At 44.3% G+C, this 23,512-nt stretch overlaps 1 protein-coding gene across 1 annotated transcript in view; it reads right to left on the reverse strand.

The window, feature by feature from the left end:
* LOC124595668 (pickpocket protein 28-like) overlaps positions 1-23,512 on the reverse strand; it is a 126,388-nt gene that overhangs the window by 86,720 nt on the left and 16,156 nt on the right. Inside the window, exon 3 of the mRNA XM_047134514.1 lies at positions 10,950-11,183. Coding sequence (XP_046990470.1) covers positions 10,950-11,183 — 234 coding nt within the window. The remainder of the gene's footprint in view (positions 1-10,949; positions 11,184-23,512) is intronic.

The following is a 23,512-nucleotide window of genomic DNA, read 5'->3' on the forward strand; positions in this document are numbered from 1 at the left end:
TCAAACGTCGTCGAGGAAAAGGAAGAGACAACGCCCCGTCTGATGAATGCGTCCATCGGGTGTCCGCACAGGATGACGACCCTGCAACTCATGGTGCTCTGACCTATGACGCCCTGCCACCTGAAGGCGCGACGTCTCAATCGGTAAAAACAAAACCCTTAAAGGATCTCTTTTTTGTCCGTCTGTCTGTTCAACCGTGAAGACCACTTTTTCTCAAGAACGGATAGAGGTATCTGGTTGAAATTTATATCAAATACTAAAATCCATAATTCTCTGGCAGTGTAAACGAGTTAAGCTTCTAAGTCAATGCAATCAAAAGATACGGCCATTTATGTCCCATATTTTGATAGTTGCAAACCCACTCGTTAAAAACTTATAGATGAACTGACCGTATACACTCAGCCGGCCGGGGTGACCGAGCGGTTCTAGGCGCTACCGTCCGGAACCGCGCGACTGCTACGGTCGCAGGTTCGAATCCTGCCTCGGGCATGGATATGTGTGAAGTCCTTAGGTTAGTTGGGTTTAAGTAGTTCTAAGTTCTAGGGGACTGATGACATCAGAAGTTGAGTCCTATAGTGCTCAGAGCCATTTGAACAATTTTTCGTATACACTCATGTTCAGAAAACACCGAACATCTTCGACGACTAGACATAGGACGTTCATATTCACAGGTCATGTACACTACTGGCCATTAAAATTGCTGCACTACGAAGGTGACGTGCTACAGACGCGAAATTTAACCGACAGGAAGAAGATGCTGTGATATGCAAATGATTAGCTTTTCAGAGCATTCATACAAGGTTGGCGCCGGTGGCGACTCCTAGAACGTGCTGACTTGAGGAAAGTTTCCAACCGAATTCTCATACACAAACAGCAGCTGACCGGCGTTGCCTGGTGAAACGTTGTTGCAATGCCTCGTGTAAGGAGGAGAAATGCGTACTGTCAAGTTTCTGACATTGATAAAGGTCGGATTGCAGCCTATCGCGATTGCAGTTTATCGTATCGCGGAATTTCTGCTCTCGTTGGTCGAGATCCAATAACTGTTAGCAGAATATGAAATACGTGGGTTCAGGAGGGTAATACGGAACGCCGTGCTGGATCCCAACGGCCTTGTATCACTAGCAGTCGAGGCATCTTATTCGCTTGGCTGTAACGGATCGCGCAGCCACGTCTCGATCCCTGAGACAACAGATGGGGATGTTTGCAAGACAACAACCATCTGCACGAACAGTTCGACGACGTTTGCAGCAGCATGGACTATCAGCTCGGAGACCATGGCTGCGGTTACCCTTGACACCGCATCTCAGACAGGAGCGTCTGCGATGGTGTACTCAACGACGAACCTGGGTGCACGAATGGCAAAACGTAATTTTTTCGGATGAATCCAGGTTCTGTTTACAGCATCATGACGGTCGCATCCGTGTTTGGCGACATCGCGGGGAACGCACATTGGAAGCGTGTATTCGTCATCGCCATACTGGCGTATCACCCGGCGTGATGGTATGGGGTGCCATTGGTCACACGTCTCGGTGACCTCTTGTTCGCATTGACGGCACTTTGAACAGTGGACTTTACATTTCAGATGTGTTACGACCCGTGGCTCTACCCATCATTCGATCCCTGCGAAACCCTACATTTCATCAGGATAATGCACGACCACATGTTGCAGGTCCTGTACGGGCCTTTCTGGATACAGAAAATGTTCGACTGCTGCCCTGGCCAGCACATTCTCCAGATCTCTCACCAACTGAAAACATCTGGTCAATGGTGGCCGATCAACTGGCTCGTCACAATACGCCAGTCACTACTCTTGATGAACTGTGGGCATGGACAGCATGGGCAGCTGTACCTGTACACGCCATCCAAGCTCTGTTTGACTCAATGCCAAAGCGTATCAAGGTCGTTATTACGGCCAGAGGTGGTTGTTCTGGGTATTGATTTCTCAGGATCTATGCACCCAAATTGCGTGAAAATGTAATCAGATGTCAGTTCTAGTATATTATATTCGTCCAATAAATACCCGTTTATCATCTGCATTTCTTCTTGGTATAGCGATTTTAATGGCCAGTAGTGTACATTAGTATTTTCTGCAGAAATGATTAGCATTATACTCATGGCGGCCCGCGGGTTCAACGTCAACATCGATAGCGAGGCGCAACACCATCCACCGGTAAAATGTGCAAGTGGCTCTCGTCGCTATAACTGAATCTAATGGATCAGTGAGACTTGACGTGCAGGATGCCTTGAAGACGTATGCGCGAATTGTACGGTCAATTCAGTGAGTTCGACAGAGGGTGCGTTAATGGCTTGAGAGAATGTGATCCATCCATCCTGGAAACTGCTACTCATGTGGGACGTAGTGTTTCGGCGGTGCAACGGTGTGTGCAGAATCTCATTCGAATGGCTTTACAGGACAGATCTACGTCCTTCTCTGCTCTGGCGTAACAGCGGAACAGTATAACACATCGAACGCTATCAGGGGTGACAATCCGTCGCCGTTTACTATGGCATGGGTTACGTACGCGTCGTCCACTTCTCTGCCAAGCTTTGGCGAGCGAACAGAAACATGCTAGACGGCAATGGGTTATGGAACGACGCTGCTGGGGACAGGGATGGCGTCAGACTGCTTGCTTGCTTGTTTGAAAATGATGGCCTCATTTTGGTTCGCCACAGACAGGCAGAGCGGCATCGCACTGACAACTGAAGGCCTTTTGCAATGGGGTGCTATTGGCTACAGCTACAAATCACAAATGGTGCGTGTCCAGGGCACTACGACCAGTGTGACCTACGTGAACGACATCCTGCTACCTGTAGGCATACCCTTTCTGTACATCCGAGACCCCATTTTTCAGCAAGACAATGCACGACCACCAGTTGCTGTAAGAACACTTGCCTTCTTGGTGTCACAGGTTGTCAACCTTTTGTCCTGGCCCGCCAGATCACCAGACTTGTCGCCAATCGAAAATGTGTGGGATAAGGCGAAACGACGGCTGCAGCCCTGTGACCCAATACTAACCACCACAGATGTACTTTGGAACCAAGTGAATGCAGCATGGATAGCTATACCACAGGCCGCCAGTCGCGTGTTATACGTGTCGATACTATCACGCGTGGAACAAGTTATCAGGGCCCATGGCGGACCCTGTGCCTATCAGGCAACAGAAAACATCCTGAAAAATGGTTCAAATGGCTTTAAGCACTATGGGACTTAACATCTGAGGTCATCAGTCGCCTAGACTTAGAACTACTTAAACCTAACTAACCGAAGGACAGCACACACGTCCATGCCCGAGGCAGGATTCGAACCTGCGACCGTAGCAGCAGCGCGGTTCCGGACTGAAGTGCCTAGAACCACTCGGCCACAACGGCCGGCAAACATGCTGAACCAAGGTGACTGAAGTGGTGCTTATTTCTGCAGAACATACGAATGTATATGTCCTGCGAATATGAATGTCCTATCCCTAATCGTTCAAAGTGTTCTGCTTTTTTTTCTGAACGTGAGTGTACATAATTAAGTTTGTACGGAACCCTCAGAGCGCGATTCCTACTTGCACTTGTTCGGTTTCTTATATTATTAGCAATATAGCAAATGGAATAATTATTCGGCTTCCCGTGATTAGCATTCGATTTACTATTTCTGAAGCTAGGTTGGTTTTCCCTCAGTCACATAAATTTTGCCAACAGTCTGCGATTAATTTGCTTTATGTCGCTCGATGTAATGCGCCAAGAAAGTTGCTTCACACCAGGCGATTGCTTGTACAAGTCTTCGCAATGTCAGTACGCGCTCTCAGGCATGTGTATTAAGCAGGCTTGGACAAATTCGCATTAATAAAAAACCGATCAATCCGCAGGAAGCGTAAACAGTAAAACTCCTTGCTCAGAATTGTCCTACAGACGAACAAGCATGCTTATATAAAATGTTTCTTCAAGTGTGAGTGTCAAGTTTGCAGTTGAGTGTGTAGCCACCAAGCCACAGCGATCGGTTGCTTGCGACATAGAGAGCGAAAGGTAAAAAGAGTTGCTTAGGTCGCTGAAACAGAATTTAACCCAAGTATTCGAGACATTGTACGGCCACAGGTCCACTCAGTCTGCTATCAAATGACTACTGTAATATTTCCCGGGGGTAAAAGGTGGTCAGGGGCATTGGCCCGCCACCCTCCCCCTCCTAGAGCCGCGACGAAGAAAGGCTACACTCTGGCTGCAGTCAGGCCAATAGTATTATTCTGGCACCATGGCTGGTAATATTCTACGGTATTTATAATGTGCATCGGACTGATCTCTGTATCACGTTTTTTCTATAACCACAGTCACTAACACAGTTACTTTATTGTTAGATGCGCTCTAGCTGGAGGTATCTAGTTCGAATCCTGATGGTGCAAGAAATATTTCTCACCAGTATTTGGCTGTCAGTGTGAGGAAATGTAATTAAGATTCACACTGTGCCAGTGTCGTGGATTAAATCCCAACTCTTTCTGCAATATCTCGTGGAGTGAGGCTACGTAACACCTATCTGTCCTTCAAATGTGGACCTGAACCTTGGCGGACCTCACAGTGCTACTCAAGAACAATATTTTTTTTAATTATTGACTTTTTTCCCGTTCCCATACAGCTGTCTCAATAGTGGAATGTCAGTTATAACGATACGAACGTAAGGACAACACAACGCCCAGTTCCCGAGCGGAGAAAATCTCAGTACTGGCCAGGAATCGAACTCGTGCCTCTTCGGTCAGTAATCCGTCGTGCTGACCACGCAGCTTTCGTGGCGGACATTTCTCGCGGATAGTAGACACTGGGCAGGGCTCTAGTTTCATTCTTTTTTTTTTCTACCAAGTAAACAAACATGGCATTAAGCTGAATGTTGTGCCGATATGACGTCTTCTTTGAAGGCTAGAACCAATCCGAAAGCCCCGCTATAAATAAGTAAAAACTCTTCCTTCGCTCTCACCCCGCCCTCCTCCGTTCCCTATTAATAAGATACCTTCAGCGTCCTTCATCGGTAACCTGCAATGGGATTTTGGCGTGAGCATATTGCAAATACATCAATTGTATTAGAATCTGAAATTCGACTAACCACGAATTACGGAAACACTAGACCTAGCCAGAAAGAAAGATGCCTACTCTGCTTAAAGATGGCACCCTATCATTGATAAAACCGAACGCGCATTCGTAAGGCTTGTAGGATTCGACAGAAATTCCCTATCGTTGGAAGTAGCGGCTGAAATGGTAGCTATGGTTCTGTCTCACACCAACTGTCTAAATGTGGAGGATGATAAACCCCTGCGCGATCGATAGCTCGCGCCACGCCTCCTGGGAAACCATCTTTGCCGTGAAGGGGGCTTTGCACATTTGCTGCGAATGGTGTTGAGCCCGTTTTACGGGAGACGCAAACATTGACGCAGCACGCACAGCGCAGGTCTGCGGGGTAACGGGCCAGCTGTTTGCTCTACCGCCCGTGGGACTTCCAAGTTTGTCTGGATGAGCATCTTCCGGACACGAGGGATGTGCTCCGGAAACTGGAGTGGACACATTCCTTTGAACGAACAGGTCTGGAGCCGAGCGGTGGGTTGCCGTCATCTACGCATCTCCTGGTGGCTCCAAGTTTTTCCACTGTTCGTCATTGAACAGCGACTTTGTATGCTCGGTGAGCTACTTTTAATTCGTTCGGTGCCGAGACCAAGCAGCATTCGTAAAGACTGAACCTGCTCCCCGCTGTGAGCGTGATAATTGTGACTGGCGGTTCTAGGCGCTTCAGTCCGGAACCGCGCAGCTGCTAAGGTCGCAGGTTCAAATCCTGTCTCGGGCATGGATGTGTGCGATGTCCTTAGATTAGTTAGATTTAATTAGTTCTAAGTTCTAGGCGACTGATGACCTCAGAGGTTAAGTCGCATAGTGCTCAGAGCCATTTGAACCATTTTGTTAAGTCCCATAGTGCTTAGAGCAATTTGAATTGTGACTGGTTCGTTTCCTGCTCGTGTTTTTGTCCTGTTGCGACTGGATTCCTGATTTCCTATCAGAAATGCCATAGTTCGTAGTAATTGACGTAAAGTCATCAAGTAAATGAGAAGTGTTATAGGGCCTCTGCTGTTTCTGATCTACATAAAGGATGTAGGAGACAATCTGAGCAGCCACCTTAGATTGTTTGCAGAAGACGCTGTCGTTTACCGTCTTGTAAAGTCATCAGATGGTCAAAACCAATCGCATAATCATTTACACGAAGTATCTATACGGTGCCAAAAGTGGCAATTACTCTTAATAACGAAAAATGTGAAGTCATCCACGTGAGAATTAAAAGGACTCTACTAAATTTCGGTTACACAATTAATCACACAATTCAAAAGCCTGTAAATTCAAAAAATACTTAGGAATTATAATTAAGAATAACTTTTGTTTGGACGATCACATGATGTTATGGGAAAAACAAACCGAAGTCTGTGAATTATAGGCAGGGTAGTTTTAAAAAAATTCAAGAGGTCTACTAAGGAGTCGGCTTAGACTAAATTTGTCCGCCCTCTTCTGCAGTATTGCTGTGCGGTGTACAATCTGCATCACTAAAGATTGATAGATGACATATAAATAGTTCAAAGAAAGGCAGCTCGTTTTGTATTATCGCGAAATGGCGACAGAGTGCCATGGATATGATACACGATTTGGGGTGTCAGTCTTTAAAACAAAAGCGGCAGGACGTTGACATGAAATTTCAATCACCAACTTTCTCGTCAGAGAGTGAAAATATTTTATTGGTGCCTACCTACATAGAGAGAAATGATGATCATAATAAAATAAGAGGAATCAGAGCTCGCACGGAAAGACTGAAATGTTCGTTTTTCCCGAGCGCTGTTAGAGAATGGAACGATAGAGGAGTAGCTTAAACGTGATTTGATGAACCCTCTGAAAAGCACTTAATTGTCAATTGCAGAGTAATCGTGTAGATGTAGATTTAGATGTAGATGTAGATGAATAGATTTCTGGACAGAACTGTTACACTAAATGAAATCTGGATGCACTATCACCAGCCTGAAACGAAAAGATCAATTTAGGAATTGTGCCGTGGCTCTTCGTCAAATCGAAAAAAAGTATCCCACGGCTGGAAAAAAATGCTTCACTCTCTTTTAGGATGCAAAATGGATACTTTTGGAACACCACATGACCAGCAATTCATACTCAAATCTGTTACGAAATCACCTTCACCCTGTAATGGGGAGTAATCGACGAGGACTTCTGACTGTAGGTGTTTTGTTGCATCACGACAGTGCTCGTCCCGGCCCTGTCCATTCAACTGTAGCAACAACTCTGCGTATGTCGAACACCCAACTTAATGACCAGACTTCCGGAGTTATCAAATGGTTCAAATGGCTCTGAGCACTATGGGACTTAACTTCTGAGGTCATCAGTCCCATATAATTTAGAACTACTTAAACCTAACTAGCTTAGGGACAACACACACAATCATATCCGAGGCAGGATTCGAACCTGCGACCGTAGCGGTCGCGCAGTTCCAGACTGTAGCGCCTAGAACCGCTCGGCCACTCCGGCCGGCCGGAGTTATCAGGTGTACTGTTTCTGCAGGAGATTTCCTGCTTTTTAAAAAGCCAAATAAAGGACAAATCTCTAGTTATTTATTACATTCATGTCTGTTCCTTCAAAGCAATTTTCATTTTGTTGAATGTAGGTACAGCAGCTGATTAACTCTTTATTCCTTGAGGTACTAATTAAGTTTTGAACATTCCTCCTGTGAATTCCTCACCCCAGAGACATTTTTCTCTTATCGGCTCCAAGTGCTGGGTCAAAAAGTTGCTGTTAGTTTATTCCTCCCATGGTTGTTATTTAAAACATCTATGTATCTGTTCATAACAGGTGCCTGGCCACCGACAACCCTCCCTACGCCTGACCACGAGACCCTAAAACTATTCTTATAGTACTGTGTAACGACTCATAACGGTCGGAGATGAAAATAAAATTTCTGTCATTTATTTCCCTACAGTGTTGTCAAAATAAGTGTGCTGTAGCCCCTTCCTTATTCATTCCAAGAAAGTAAAGCTGTTCACGTGGTGTCTGTATTGTATTTTCACTGGTAAAATTTGTCGAAAAAACGTGGATAAGAGTGATTGACATGCTTGTGAAGCAAATTTTTTTAGGATAATGGTGGTGGTAAGATGTGTCACTTCGTGTCAACTGTATAGAGCTTTTGGAGTGCTATGAGTGAAGGGTTTAAAAACGCAAATATATTCTGTTATCGATGTGCATACTGCTAACAGTTATGTAGTAAAAGGGCGATAATTTTATTTTAAGTTGTTTATGAAACCACTGTAGTAGTAATTTCCTAATTTAATTCGAGTTTTGTATGTATGTTATATTTATTAATGTATAATAATCCAGTATTAGAATGGAGAATAGAATGTCTAAGTATCTATTGCCATCTTCTGCTTTTTTGAGTACCTGTCTCCTTATTTCGAGACTGTTGCAGCAGATAACACTGCAAACCTCACCCCGAGTTACTTCCATATGTTCCGGTGGTTCATGGAGGCGCTGGGAGCAGGCGTTTTAGAAGCGATGAAGATGTAAGTGGCTGCATTCAAAACCAGAAGAACTTTTCTCACAAGATACCAGAGTACTTCCGAAGCGATGGATGTGTGTTTTACACATCGTGGGGATTCTGTATTACACCATCTGCGTAACAATAAATAATTCAGGTTTTTTTTTAAATCACCCTCGTAGGTCGACGATTATATCTTTGAGAGCACAGTACTTTGTGGCTATCGAAATTTGTCAGGTTCCTCTAGTATGACAAGATGAACAAGAAGGTGCTGCGTTAACGGCGCAGGTAGTTTTCGTAAGTCGTAGAAAGTCAAAGACCCTGCGAGTGGACGCCGTTAAATCAACTACGACATTATCGAGCATATGCGGCAGGGGTTTACAGGCAGCCGACTCTTTACAAGAAATCAGCAGGTACCTACCGCAGATATTCTGATTCTGCAAACTGGAAAGGAAAGAAGATTAGGGTTCAACATTCCATCGTCGACGAAGTCATTTGAAACGAAGCACAAAACCTCGGACTAGGGAAGGACGCAAAACGAAATCGCCCTTGTTATCTGTCTTAATCGATTTGGCGAAATTGTGGGAAACCTAAAACTGGGTGGCTGGACGTGGATTCGAACAACCGTCCTTCCGAATACGATTCCACTGTCTTACAAGTGCGCCATCTCAGTCGGTTGGCAATCACAAAGGAACAGTCAAAACGAGAGGTGGGGGGATCTTCAGAACAGCTGTTGCGCTGCTCCACGTTTTTCGACTTTTAAGAAAAATGGTTGCTCCAGTAATAATTTGCAATGAACACACGTCCAAGAAGAGAGAATTACATGGCTAATGAGGAGCAACGGCCGACAACAGGGAAAGATTTCCTCCCTTTTGTCGACAAAGTTACTGAGCCCATAGCAAAGGTTCTAGCCAAGCATCGAGCAATTTTTAACCTCAAGAGGAAAGTAAAAAAAATTGATAACTGCAAAAGATGTACAGTATATGATTCTCTACTGGCACTTTGTAAGTATGTATCACAACCACGAAGAGTTGAGCTACAACTCGCTTAGACAGGCATAAAAGGCAGTGGTGCTGTTAAATCGACCGTCGGGGAACATGCTTTACATGATGATGTGGAGGAGAAGTAGGAATTTATAAACACCATTATAATTTTCACATAAAAGACGAGAAATTGAAAGAAAGTAAAAGATGAATTCTGAGTCTGCGCCAAGAGAGTAATAAACGATTACTTTCAATCGAGAAAAATGTTGCCAGCAAGAGATAACCACATAGTCGGAATTATATGACGAAGTGTAGTGCTTCATGCACAGGGTGTCCCTCGAGGGAGGGTCGTATGCGGGGCCATGAAAGGAATAATTATTCGAAGCAAAAACATCCAGGAGACATGGGCTCTAAAGTGCATGGTTCATGAGCTATGAGCACTTGTTAATCTTTGCTACTGAACAAGTGCTCGTAGCCGTTAAGGTATCTATTTTAGATCTCATGTTTACTAGACTTTTTCTTTTTTGGTCCATTCTACCTCCTCCGCAAATATGGAAAGCAAAAAGCTTACAGTAAAAGAAATTTTTTGACGCTCTTGAGCTAACACGCATATTTTGGGTTGTCTGAATTTTAATAGACAATCGAACTTAATGGCTGTGACGGCTTACTTACTCCCAACGAGATAGTTCTTAACCGTGGGCCTGCTGATACATGCCCTATCTACAGTTCCCATAATGTTAATCTGAACTCCCTTCAAAATTCTGTCATTAAAATGACAATGTTAAATGAAGCTCACACTAATTTGACAGCACTCGGTTTACTGTATTTGAGTCACAAGCAAGATTATCCCTAAGAGCCCAGTCACTTTCGCTCTGCAAAGGTATTCATGCGCTTAACACTTTTTGAATAGATGTCATTGTTGGTTGTCTGTAATTTAAAATCATCCCCTGACTGTATAAATAACCAAATTTCCAAAGATTATTGTCTTTTATTCGAACTGCGTACCGCACGCACTCTCGCGATTCTCTCTTTAAGAAGGCTTAGGCAGAGTGACCCATTTACCTGCAAGAGCAAATGAGGGGTACCAAGGATCACTCTTCTAAGACAATGAGACTTCCTAGTCAGCGCCGCTAACTCGGTGCATCAAAGATGCATCATGCTAGATTCGATCTGTCCGGGTTTGGGATCGACATCTGTACACTCACAAGTATGGAAGTTTTCAGAGCTTATGTTTACTAGACTTTTTTGCTTCGAATGATCCTTCCTGTCAAATCCCTGATTATTAACTATTCTTCCCGGGACAGTTTATCTCTGAAGACGTTTCCCGCAGATGGGGACGAAACGTCAGCGAAATTATTTTCATACATCGCCCTGTCAGCCTGGAAGTATAAACTCTTTGACGAAAATTATGTTATAGGCAACGCTGTACTCACTCTTCCTCCGTGAGGTTGGCTTCATTGTTGTAGGCGTCGGTGAAGTTGAAGATGCTCTGGCGCGACTTGGTCTCGCTGCAGATGGTGACCGCCGGGAACGGCACTTGCCACACGGGCGTCGAGGACTCTGCGAACGTCACGATGACGGGGGACCGATCCCACTTGATCCACACGTTGTTGATCAGCTTGCTGCACACCCCCAGGCTCAGGCCGAACAGCATCAGCCACAGAAATCTAGGGAAATCCAAAGCACCGTGTGCAGAACAAATGGTAGTAGTTTATTTATGTTAGGCTATACGGATCTTTCGAAACTAGTCTTTATTGTATTAGATTAGATTATACTTATAAACCGATAGATTCATAGTGAGAAAATCCTCAAGGGTATGCAACATGACAAAACAAGAATATGTAGTACATATTTACAAAAAAAATTTTAATATTGCTTCCACATGATATTAGTGAAATAGTGGCCATGCATGTACACTACTGGACATTAAAATTGCTACACCAAGAAGAAATGCAGATGATAAACTGGTATTCATTGAACAAATATATTATACTAGAACTGACATTTGATTACATTTTCACGCAACTTGGGTGCACAGATCCTGAGAAATCAGTAACCAGAACAACCACCTCCGGCCGTAATAACGGCCTTGATACGCCGCGGCATTGAGTCAAACAGAGCTTGGATGGCGCGTACAGGTACAGCTGCCCATGCAGCTTCAACACGATACCACAGTTCATCAAGAGCAGTGACTGGCGTATTGTGACGAGCGAGTTTCTCGGCTACCATTGACCAGAAGTTTTCAATTGGTGAGCGATCTGGATAATGTGCTGGCCAGGGCAGCAGTCGAACATTTTCTGTATCCAGAAAGGCCCGTACAGGACCTGCAACATGCGGTCGTGCATTATCCTGCTGAAATGTAGGTTTTCGCAGGGATCGAATGAAGGGTAGAGCCACGGGTCGTAACACATCTGAAATGTAACGTCCACTGTTCAAAGTGCTGTCAATGCGAACAAGAGGTGACCGAGACGTGTAAACGATGGCACCCCATACCATCGCGCCAGGTGATGCGCCAGTATGGCGATGACGAATACACGCTTCCAATGTGCGTTCATTGCGATGTCGCGAAACACGGATGCGACCATCATGATGCGGTAAACAGAACCTGGATTCATCCGAGAAAATGACGTTTTGCCATTCGTGCATCCAGGTTCGTCGTTGAGTACACCATCGCAGGCGCTCCTGTCTGTGATCCAGCGTCAAGGGTAACCGCAGCCATGGTCTCCGAGCTGATAGTCCATGCTGCTGCAAACGTCGTCGAACTGTTCGTGCAGATGGTTGTTGTCGTGCAAACGCCCCCATCTGTTGACTCAGGGATCGAGACGTGGCCGCACGGTCCGTTACAGCCATGTGGATAAGATGCCTGTCATCTCGACTGCTAGTGATACGAGGCCGTTGGGATCCAGCACGGCGTTACGTATTACCCTCCTCAACCCACCGATTCCATATTTTGCTAACAGTCATTGGGTCTCGACCAACGTGAGCAGCAATGTCGCGATACGATAAACCGCAATAGCGATAGGCTACAATCCGACCTTGAGCAAAGTCGGAAACGTGATGGTACGCATTTCTCCTCCTCACAGGAGGCATCACAACAACGTTTCACCAGGCAACGTCGGTCAAGTGCTGTTTGTGTATGAGAAATCGGTTGGAAACTTTCCTCATGTCAGCACGTTGTAGATGTCGCCACCGGCGCCAACCTTGTGTGAATGCTCTGAAAAGCTAATCATTTGCATATCACAGCATCTTCTTCCTGTCGGTTAAATTTCGCGTCTGTAGCACGTCATCTTCGTGGTGTAGCAGTTTTAATGGCCAGTAGGGTAGAATACATTATCCGATCAAAACATTCCTCTGCTAAGTGGGATTGACGAATAGATGTTATGGGACGGTGACCTGCTAGTATAAAAGTAGGCGGCGAGTATTTTGTTGTCAGTAGAGAGGTAATAACACTCAGAATGGGTCGATCGGGGAGCTCAGTGAGTTCGAACGTAGACTAGTCATTGGATGTCACCTGAGTAAGAAATCCGTCATCGACATTTCAACAGTTCTACAGCTGCCCAAGCCGACTGCTAGTCACGTGACTGTGAAGTGGAAACGGGAAAGAACAACCACAGCTAACCAAGACCAGGTGGACATCCCACTCGGGCGGAAGGGAATAATGTTCAAATGTGTGTGAAATCTTATGGAACTTAAGTTCTAAGGTCATCAGTCCCTAAGCTTACACACTAGTTAACCTAAATTATCATAAGGACAAACACAAACACCCATGTCCGAGGGAGGACTCGAACCTCCGCCGCAACCAGCCGCTCAGTCCATGGCTGCAGCGCTTGAGACCGCTCGGCTAATCCCACGTGGCACGGAGAGGGACTGTCGAGCTTTGTAGAGAGTGGTTATAAAAAATCGCATAAAATCAGCGGAAGTTACAAAGTGCAACTAGCATTTCAGCTAGTGCAATGACTATGTGTAAATTGGGTACGATGGTCGAGCAAGTCCTCATACGCCTTACATTACTGTAGTCAGTACTTAACTATGCCTGAGATGGTGTAAAGAGCGATGCCAGATGACAATGGATAATTGCAACAGAGTGACTTGGAGTGATGAAACACGTCATACCCGTGGCAATCCGATGGAAGTGTTTGGGTTTGGCGAATCCCTGGATAACGTTACCTGTCATGTGTAGTGCTAACAGTGAAGTATGGAGAAAGTGGTGTTAAGGTACGGGAGTGTTTTTCGTCGTTGGGGATGTGGTCTTCTCGCTCTTGAGAAAATACATAATGCGAAAGGATATGAACATATTTTACAGCATAAGATTGTGCGTGCCATAGAGGAAAAGTTCGGGGACGATGATAGTATCCGCATGACAACATAACCTATCATACAACAGCATGGGTGAGGCAGTGGTCTGTGGACAATAACATGCCTGAAATGGATTGGCCTGCCCAGAGTCCCGGGCTGAACCCAATCGAATAGCTTTGTGATTAGCATCTCTGAGATGATCCCAGAGTTCATCATTACTGCCTCCTCTGGTTTCACCCCATATTAATTTCCTCTAACAGGTGTCCAAATACTTTTTATCAGATCTTAAACACATTTTCTTTCAAAGCGGAATAATGAAGTTATCACGAGCATCTAAATTTATTTATGCGAAGGCATGTAAGGTAAATCTTGAGCCATTGTAACCACACATCATCAGGCGACAAGCAGTTTATAACACTTATTTTCACTGACCATATAACTGTGGCCATATTCCTGCACTGAAGATGAGCTGAGGTCTGATTTTATGTAACATTCGCGTTAATCGATGTTATTTACAATACAGACCTTAATTTTTCTACTAAAAATTTGCAGAAGGTTTTCCTTTTAAACTGAACGCTACCAGTAGACAAACTTTTTATGGCTGCTGGCAAGTTATTGACAATGAGTGTTCCTTAATAATGGACACCTTTTTGGACGAAACTATATGACTTGAAAGCTTTATAAAGATTATTACTATTTAACACCATGACCTGAGCTGTTAAATTGAAAAGAGGTGTATTTTTATGACCAATTTCATTACGGAAAAAATATATTTGAGAGCAGTATTTGGTATACCCAGTCTATTCAGCAGGGTGTAACCAATCTCTTATTTCCGTCAGTGTTATATTACAGTCATTCTTTCTTTCACAATAATTTTAATAAGAATTTTTTGAAATATTTAAGTAAAAATTTTAATTAAAAGGAATTAAAGTGAGTAAGAACACAAAGTGACCCGCCCGGTTGGCTGTGCGGTCTAACGCACGGCTTCCCGGGCGGGAAGGAGCGCCTGGTCCCTGGCACGAATCCGCCCGGCAGATTTGTGTGGAGGCCTGGTGAACCAGCTAGCCTCTGGATGTTTTTAGGCGGTTTTCCATCTGCCTCGGCGAATGCTGGCTGGTTCCCCTTATTCCGCCTCAGTTACACTGTGTCGGCGATTGCTGCGCAAACAAGTTCTCCACGTACGCGTACACCACCATTACTCTACCACGCAAACATAGGGGTTACACTCGTCTGGTGTGAGACGTTCCCTGGGGGGTCCACCGGGAGCCGAACCGCACAGTAACCCTGGGTCGGTGTGGGGTGGCGGAGGGGTGAAGTGGACTGCAGTAGTCGTCGTGGGGTTGTGGACCACTGCGGCTGCGGCGTGGACGGAGCCTCCCCATCGTTTCTAGGTCCCCGGTTAACATACAATACAAGAACACAAAGTTATAAGTGAAGCAAGCTGTAATACCGTAGTTTGTTTTTGCATATACAAGTACGTAACGATTATTGTTAGCTCATTACTATTCCGATTACTATTCCGAGTCCTGTTCTGTGATTACTGTTATTACTGTTGTTGCGGCTGCTAATACTGCGCGTTGTGTAGAGTGAAGTGCTGAAAATATACTACGTTATTTTAAAAAAATGTACCGGTAAACCGAGCGAGGTGGCGCAATGGTTAGCACACTGGACTCGCATTCGGGAGGACGACGGTTCAATCCCGTCTCCGGCCATCCTGATTTAGGTTTTCCGTGATTTCCCTTAATCGCTTCAGGCAAATGCCGGGATGGTTCCTTTGAAAGGGCACGGCTGATTTCCTTCCCCATCCTTCCCTTACCCGAGCTTGCGCTCCGTCTCTAATGACCTCATTGTCGACGGGACGTTAAACACTAATCTCCCCCTCCTCCTGTATCGATAATTTTACAAAAGTATTGCCTGCGCCAAGTGGCATAATTTTCATCATCCAAAGATATGTTTCAGTGACTTGAATTTATTTAAAGAGAGAGAAAGATAGATTCTTCACTGATTAGAACTGAAGATATTTGACTCTAAATGAAATTATAAGAGAAAAGTAAAAGGAGATATTAACTGCATTTTAGAGTGAATATTTTCAAACAGTATCCATATCGACATTCAAGTATAAGTATAAAATTTCAGTATTCAAGACTGTTAGAATCTCTCGTCGGACGTAAACTTTGAGCTAGATGGAACATTTTGATAACTTGTTAACGAACGTTTATTGGCCTATATAAAGAACTTAAAAATAGAAACAACAATAAACTTTGCTAAACCTACAATTAAAGATCAGAGTCAATAGTACGTGCTATATAATTACGTCGACGCAGCCTGTTCTGTAGTGTCTGTAATAAACAGCCGAGCGGTCTCAGGCGCTGCAGTCATGGACTGTGCGGCTGGTCCCGGCGGAGGTTCGAGTCCTCACTCGGGCATGGGTGTGTGTGTTTGTCCGTAGGATAATTTAGGTTAAGTAGTGCGTAAGCTTAGCGACTGATGACATTAGCAATTAAGTCCCATAAGATTTCACACACATTTGAACATTTTTTTTTTTTTTCAAACGGTTCATTAGTATCGCACGAGGACTACAAACTATTTAAATTAAACTTAAACGACCCGTGTCTTCTTGAGGCAAGGTGTTGGTTCTTAATTTGTGTTCTTATTAGTAACCAGCTTCGTCGCCGTGTAATTAAGATAAAACAAAAAAAGAGGTAGCATACTCTGGCAACACTGCGTACGATTTAGGTCGAGATCTGCTCACACGATGACGTCACAGCCCAAGAATACTACAGAACCACATTTTAAAATATCTACAGTCAAGACAAGACCACGACAACCCGGCACCAGCTTCAAGGCCTTGCAGAATGTTGTTGAGCCTACACCGCAAGTAATTCTTACGCACAGAAACACACTTTGAGCTCAGGAATCTTTAGTTTGGCTTGATGATTTGTCGCAAAAGGTGATTCTGCTTAACATTCTGGAAGCAACCGAGCCAGGCATGCTACCTTTTTTTTATTATTTTTTGTCACCTGTGCCTGACAACTTTCGCACTGCAAATGAATATTTGTTTAAGCTTGTCAGCAGTTATGTGGTATGCTCCTGCCAACTGAATTTATTATCAAGACTTAATTCCAAGAATTTAACATTGTCGATATCTTCTATCTTCTTTTCGTCATGTTTTAGACATACACTGAGAAGAGATCCCTTATAAGTCTCAGGTGCGTATAATGCAATGCGTATAAAGTGTCTTTTCAGAGTGTAATGAGAAACAGTTGCCTAGAAAACATCCTACAAAAATTTCGTTAACTGCACTTTTTAAAACTAAACTTTACTTGCCGTTGACTGCAATGTTGTGTCATCTGCAAACAAAACAAATTTGGCATTTGTTAGTATTACTGATGGAAGGTCGTTAAAGTACACAAGAAAAAATAATGTCCTTAAAATGGAGCCTTGGGGAACACCACGTGTAATTAGTTCCCAGTTGAATGAGGACTGAGAACATAATACAGAACAATTTACTATTAAAATCTTTTGTTTCGTGTCAGGCAGATACTATTTGAACCATTTACTGCCTTTCTTGTTACGCCACAATTATAATTTACTTAATGTTTTGATTTACACAGTCAGATGCCTTTGACAGATCACAGAATGCCATAGTAACGTGTAGTAATTTATTTTGTAACGAATGAAGTACATCCACGACCGTTGTTTGTGAAAGCAACAATAATTTTATTATGTATAAGGTCCCTACAGATGCAAATATATCACATGTTAGTATCAACAGGACACTATGGTAAATCTCTAGCAGCCAAAGCCCTTAAAGGCCCGACCTCGAACAACCTTGAAAATTTTCTTGAAATCCTTATCCGTTGCCGGCCGCTGTGACCGAGCGGTTCTAGGCGCTTCAGTCTGGAGCCGCGCGACCACTACGGCCGCAGGTTCGAATCCTGGCTCGGGCATGGATGTGTGTGATGTCCTTAGTTTAGTTAGGTTTAAGTAGTTCCAGGTTCTACGGGACCGATAACCTCAGATGTTAAGTCCCATAGTGCTCAGAGCCATATGAACCTTATCCGTTTCCAGGATACAGAGGTTCAAAGTTACCCCGCTTCTACACGTAAAATCTGGTGTGACACGAAATAATTGCAGAACATTGCTCAGATTTTAATGCTATGTACTCTAGGCATCTATCTAGAAGAGTCATCTCCCGTTTTGAAAAATTTTTATCCGTTATTGAGAAACTTGTTTTTTCGGCACTAAAACCCAACCGCAGGTTTCGAGACGGCTATGAGCAGCAAATAGTTGTAATTTTTACGATGAATTCTGAAGATCCCAATCTTCAACAACATTGAAAATTTACATCTTTACCCGTTTCCGAGACACAGAGGTTCAAAGTTATCCTACTCGTACACGTAAAATCAGATATGAGGCGAAAACGTAGTATATAAAGTGACATAGCACGGAGAGGTCTCTCAGTTATCATCTGTGAACGCCATGTTGTAGTACTGAGGCACATACAACATTTTTTTTTTTTGCACGTAAAATCCTGTCCAAGGTGTAAAATTAATTTTGCGTTACTGCAGTTCTACGTAAGTAAACTTTCTAAATTTTACCGTCAATACATTTCTTTCACATGATATACATGCCATGCTGCAGTAGGGAAAAGAAGGGAAAGAGCGGCAAAATGCTCCCATCGGAGAATAAAAAATATGAATACGTTCGTGTTTATTTAAAAGTCTCAGTCTCATTCTACCTTCCTCAGTACCTTTAAAAATTTTGACTTACTTTTTTTATGTCAAGAGAGAAGCTAACACTGGCAGTGGCAAAGAGACGGATAAGTAATGAATATTGGAAGGTAGTAGACAGTGGTTGTGCTACTGAAAGAGCGTAGGAGACAGTGGCAGTGTGAGAGAAAGAGAGGGACATAGTGGCAGTGGAGCACAGTTGACAGTGACAGAACAGTGCTAGGAAAAGAGTGAAGGAGACAATGCGGAGGGAGGGTGGAAGGGGGGGGGCATAAGGAGAAAGAGAAAGCGGAAGTGGACTTGAAAGTGGGTAAGAGCCAGTGATAATGAGATACAGAGTACATGAGAATGACAAAGAGGAAGAGAGAGATTGTGACAGTGAGAGCAACAGTAAGAAGGAAGGAATCAGATATTAGCAGTAAGAGAGAGAGAGAGAGAGAGAGAGAGAGAGGGAGACAGTTGCAGTGACACAGGACACAATGACACAGAGTCACAAAGAGATAATGACAATGAGCTAAACTGAATGACAGAAAGAGAAACTGGGAGTGGATGGGTATGAGCAATTTATAGCGATGGCCTAATGTGTGTGAGTGAGTTACAGTTTGGGGAGTTTGTGGAAGTTTGAGACGAGTTTCTGTTAGAAAAAGTGCGACTATGTTTGCACGCCAGAATTTCTAGGAAAATTTTCAAAGGTGCTGAGGAAGATAGGACGTTCGCCATTTTTTGTGCTCCGATAGGAGCATTTTTCCGTCGGCAGTGCTGTGTTCGATCTACATCTACATCTACATCCATACTCCGCAAGCCACCCAACAGTGTGTGGCGGAGGGCACTTTACGTGCCACTGTCATTACCTCCCTTTTCTGTTCCAGTCGCGTATGGTTCGCGGGAAGAACGACTGTCGGAAAGCCTCCGTGTGCTCTCGAATCTCTCTAATTTTACATTCGTGTTCTCCTCGGGAGGTGTAAGTAGGGGGAAGCAATATATTCGATACCTCATCCAGAAACGCACCCTCTCGAAACCTGGCGAACAAGCTACCGCGATGCAGAGCGTCTCTCTTACAGAGTCTGCCACTTGAGTTTGCTAAACATCTCCGTAACGCTATCACAGTTACCAAATAACCCTGTGACGAAACGCGCCGCTCTTCTTTGGATCTTCTCTATCTCCTCCATCAACCCGATCTGGTACGGATCCCACACTGATGAGCAATACTCAAGTATAGGTCGAACGAGTGTTTTGTAAGCCACCTCCTTTGTTGATGGACTACATTTTCTAAGGACTCTCTCAATGAACCTCAACCTGGTACCCGCCTTACCAACAATTAATTTTGTATGATCATTCCACTTCAAATCGTTCCGTACGCATACTCCCAGATATTTTACAGAAGTAACTGCTACCAGTGTTTGTTCCGCTATCATATAATCATACAATAAAGGGTCCTTCTTTCTATGTATTCGCAATGCATTACATTTGTCTATGTTAAGGGCCAGTTGCCACTCCCTGCACCAAGTGCCCATCCGCTGTAAATCTTCCTGCATTTCGCTACAATTTTCTAATGCTGCAACTTCTCTGTATACTACAGCATCATCCGCGAAAAGCCGCATGGAACTTCCGACACTATCTACTAGGTCATTAACATGTGCCTGTACGGTAAACAGTACACTGACTCAAGTAGCGAAACTTTCAAAAATGGTTCAGATGGCTCTGAGCACTTTGGGACTTAACATCTGAGGTAATCAGTCCCTAGAACTTAGAACTACTTAAACCTAACTAACCTAAGGACATCACACACATCCATGCACGAGGCAGGATTCGAACCGGCGGCGAAATTTTCATTATATATAAAGCTGGCAACTGAATTGGTGCTCAGTCTTACTCGGATATGTATTTCATAAATTAATAAATTAACACAGTATCGTGAGGTAAATGTTTTCTTTATTGCCATTTAATTCCCCCGAGTCTGCCTCTTACATTTTCATATGGTCAATTATGATCTGTTACACTTTAGCAGCTCGTCATTCGAATTCGTTCGATATTTGCGCACATGCTTACTTGATAAAGACTCCAAACTTGGAGCAATACTCTAGAATAGATTGCACTAGCGTCTTCTGTATGATTTTCTCACAGACGAAATGCACCTTCTTCAGAATCAATCCAACATATCAGAATTCCATTCTCCGTCCCTAACACCCATTTTAAGTTCTCGTCCTATTTGATATCGCTTCTTGGCATTAAGCCTAAATATTTCAAACTGGTTCAAATGGCCCTGAGCACTATGGGACTCAACTGCTGAGGTAATTAGTCCCCTAGAACTTAGAACTAGTTAAACTTAACTAACCTAAGAACATCACAAACATCCATGCCCGAGGCAGGATTCGAACCTGCGACTGCAGCGCCTTTAACCGCACGGCCACTTCGGCCGGCTCCTAAATATTTAAAAGCTGCGACGTGCTCCAGTAGTTCGCCACTAATCCCGTAATCAACCACTTGCGAACGATGAAACAGACAAGATCAGCGATCCACTGTACATCCTCTCAGTGACCCAAGCGAGTTTTGTGAGTAATGAAATCCATGTCAACAACGCACTGCGCGACACATTTATGCGTCGCAGTGCGGTGACCTCACCAAAGCCTCTTGCGTTCTAATTAAATAAAAGCACTCGGCAGAGTGCTTTCAGTCTGACAGCCATGCAAAGAGGGTGGCGTGATGTGGCGGGTTAGCATGTGTGCGCCATCTTGTCGTAATGGCAGGTGCACTGGATTCTCTGCGAGCGGACTCATGTGTAGAACCAGCAGCCTCTGGGGAGCCGTTAATTCACAAAATGGCCGTTTGTTTGACATACTTTTTTCACTTAATTGACCCAAACAAAAAATTTGTGTTGCGTGCATGGTGTGAATTATTGTGCGGCCTCAGCGGTTCCAAAAAATAGCCAGCCAACAGAGAGAAAAAACAGACATACGACATGTACTACCGAGATTTTTCAGAAATGAGACCATTAACGATTGCACATAATGCGAGATACTGTCCCTTACGGTGTCTGTTGATCGAAGCTATAGCAATTTAGCACACAGAAGCATTTTGTATTTAATGACACTGACAATGTGAACAATACAGAATGTCGTAGCTCTCGCCCCCGAAGAGGCGTTCTGTGTACACTTTCCGCCTATCCAATCGCTCTTCTGCGTTTAACAAAATTTCCGTATCACTCTTAATGTTGCCACCCTCACTTTTAGCCCGCCCGGTTAGCCACGCGGTGCTGGTCCCCGGCACGAATCCGCCCGGCGGATTAGTGTCGAGGTCCGGTGTGCAAGCAGCCTGTGGGTAGTTTTTAACACGGTTTTCCGTCTGCCACGGCGAATGGGGGCTGGTTCCAGTTATTCCAGTTCCACTATGTCGGCGATTGCTGCGCAGACACTGTCTCCACGTACGTGTACACCGTAATCACTCTACCAAGCAAACATTTGGCATTTGGTGGGTTACACTCGTCTGGTCTGAGACGTTCCCGTAGGGGGGGGGGGGGGGGGGGGGGGGTGATATGGTCCACTGTGGGCCGAACCGCACTATAACCCTGGGTTCGGTGTGGGGCGGCGGAGGGATCGGTGATGGGTGGACTGCTGTGGCTTGTTGTGGCGTTGTGGAACACTAAGGGCTCCCTCGTTTCTAGGTCGCCGGTTCGATACACAGTGCACACCCTTACTTTTAATTTTACCGCAGGCTGTTTTGACTTTTCTGTACGCTGAATCAGTCATTCCGTGGACCATTTCCTTTTCGATATCTCCACATTTTTCCAGCAGCCATATAGCTTTGGGTTCCCTGCACTTTCTATTTATTTCATTTCTAAGTGATTTATATATAGCTGCATTCCTGTCTTTGCCTGAACCTCCTTCTTTCGTCGGTCAGCTGAAGTATTTCTTCTGTTATCCAATGACACTTCGCAGTTACCATCGTTGTAACTACGTTTGGGCCGGCCGGAGTGGCCGTGCGGTTCTAGGCGCTACAGTCTGGAGCCGAGCGACCGCTACGGTCGCAGGTTCGAATCCTGCCTCGGGCATGGATGTGTGTGATGTCCTTAGGTTAGTTAGGTTTAATTAGTTCGACGTTCTAGGCGACTGATGACCTCAGAAGTTAAGTCGCATAGTGCTCAGAGCCATTTGAACCATTTTGTAACTATGTTTGTCTGTCCTACATCTGTGATTGCCCTTTTCATAGATGTCCACTCTTCTTCAGCTTCATTATCGCAGTGCATACAGGCTTAGAGAACATCAAAAAAATCTCACCATTCCGCAGTACTTCAGTATCTCATCCCCTTCCACATAGGTTCTTTCGCACATTTCTCTGAAACTTAAGTCCCCTCTCTATCATTAGCAAACTGTGATCTGAATCTATATCTGCTGCTGAATACACAGTATAGTCCAATAGCTGAATTGAGACTCTCTTTCTGATCATAATGTAATCCAGATGAAATCTCCCCGTGTCTCCCGGTCTTTTCCGAATGCAAATGGTTCAAATTGCTCTGAGCACTATGGGACTTAACATCTGAGGTCCTCAGTCCCCTAGAACTTAGAACTACTTAAACCTAACTAACCTAAGGACATCCATGCCCGAGGCAAGATTCGAACCTGCGACCATAGTGGTCGCTCGGTTCCAGACTGAAGAGCGTAGAACCTCTCGGCTACACCGGCCGGCTTTCCAAGTACAGCCTGTTGTGATTCCTAAACAGTGTATTCGCTGTTACTAGCTGGAATTTATTACAGAATTCAAGGAATCTTTCTCCTCTTTCATTCCAATTACAAACTCATATTCTCCCGCAATTCTTGCTTCTATTTCTTCCCCTACAACCGTGTTCCAGTCCCCCATAATTATTATATTGTCATTTTCCTTTACATACGAAATTACCTATTCAGTATCCTCACATATTTTATCTGTTCAGCCTTTGCTTGTGTCGTCGGCATGTATACCTGAACTAGTGT

Source organism: Schistocerca americana, chromosome 2 (assembly GCF_021461395.2).
Source record: "Schistocerca americana isolate TAMUIC-IGC-003095 chromosome 2, iqSchAmer2.1, whole genome shotgun sequence".
NCBI lineage: Eukaryota > Metazoa > Arthropoda > Insecta > Orthoptera > Acrididae > Schistocerca > Schistocerca americana.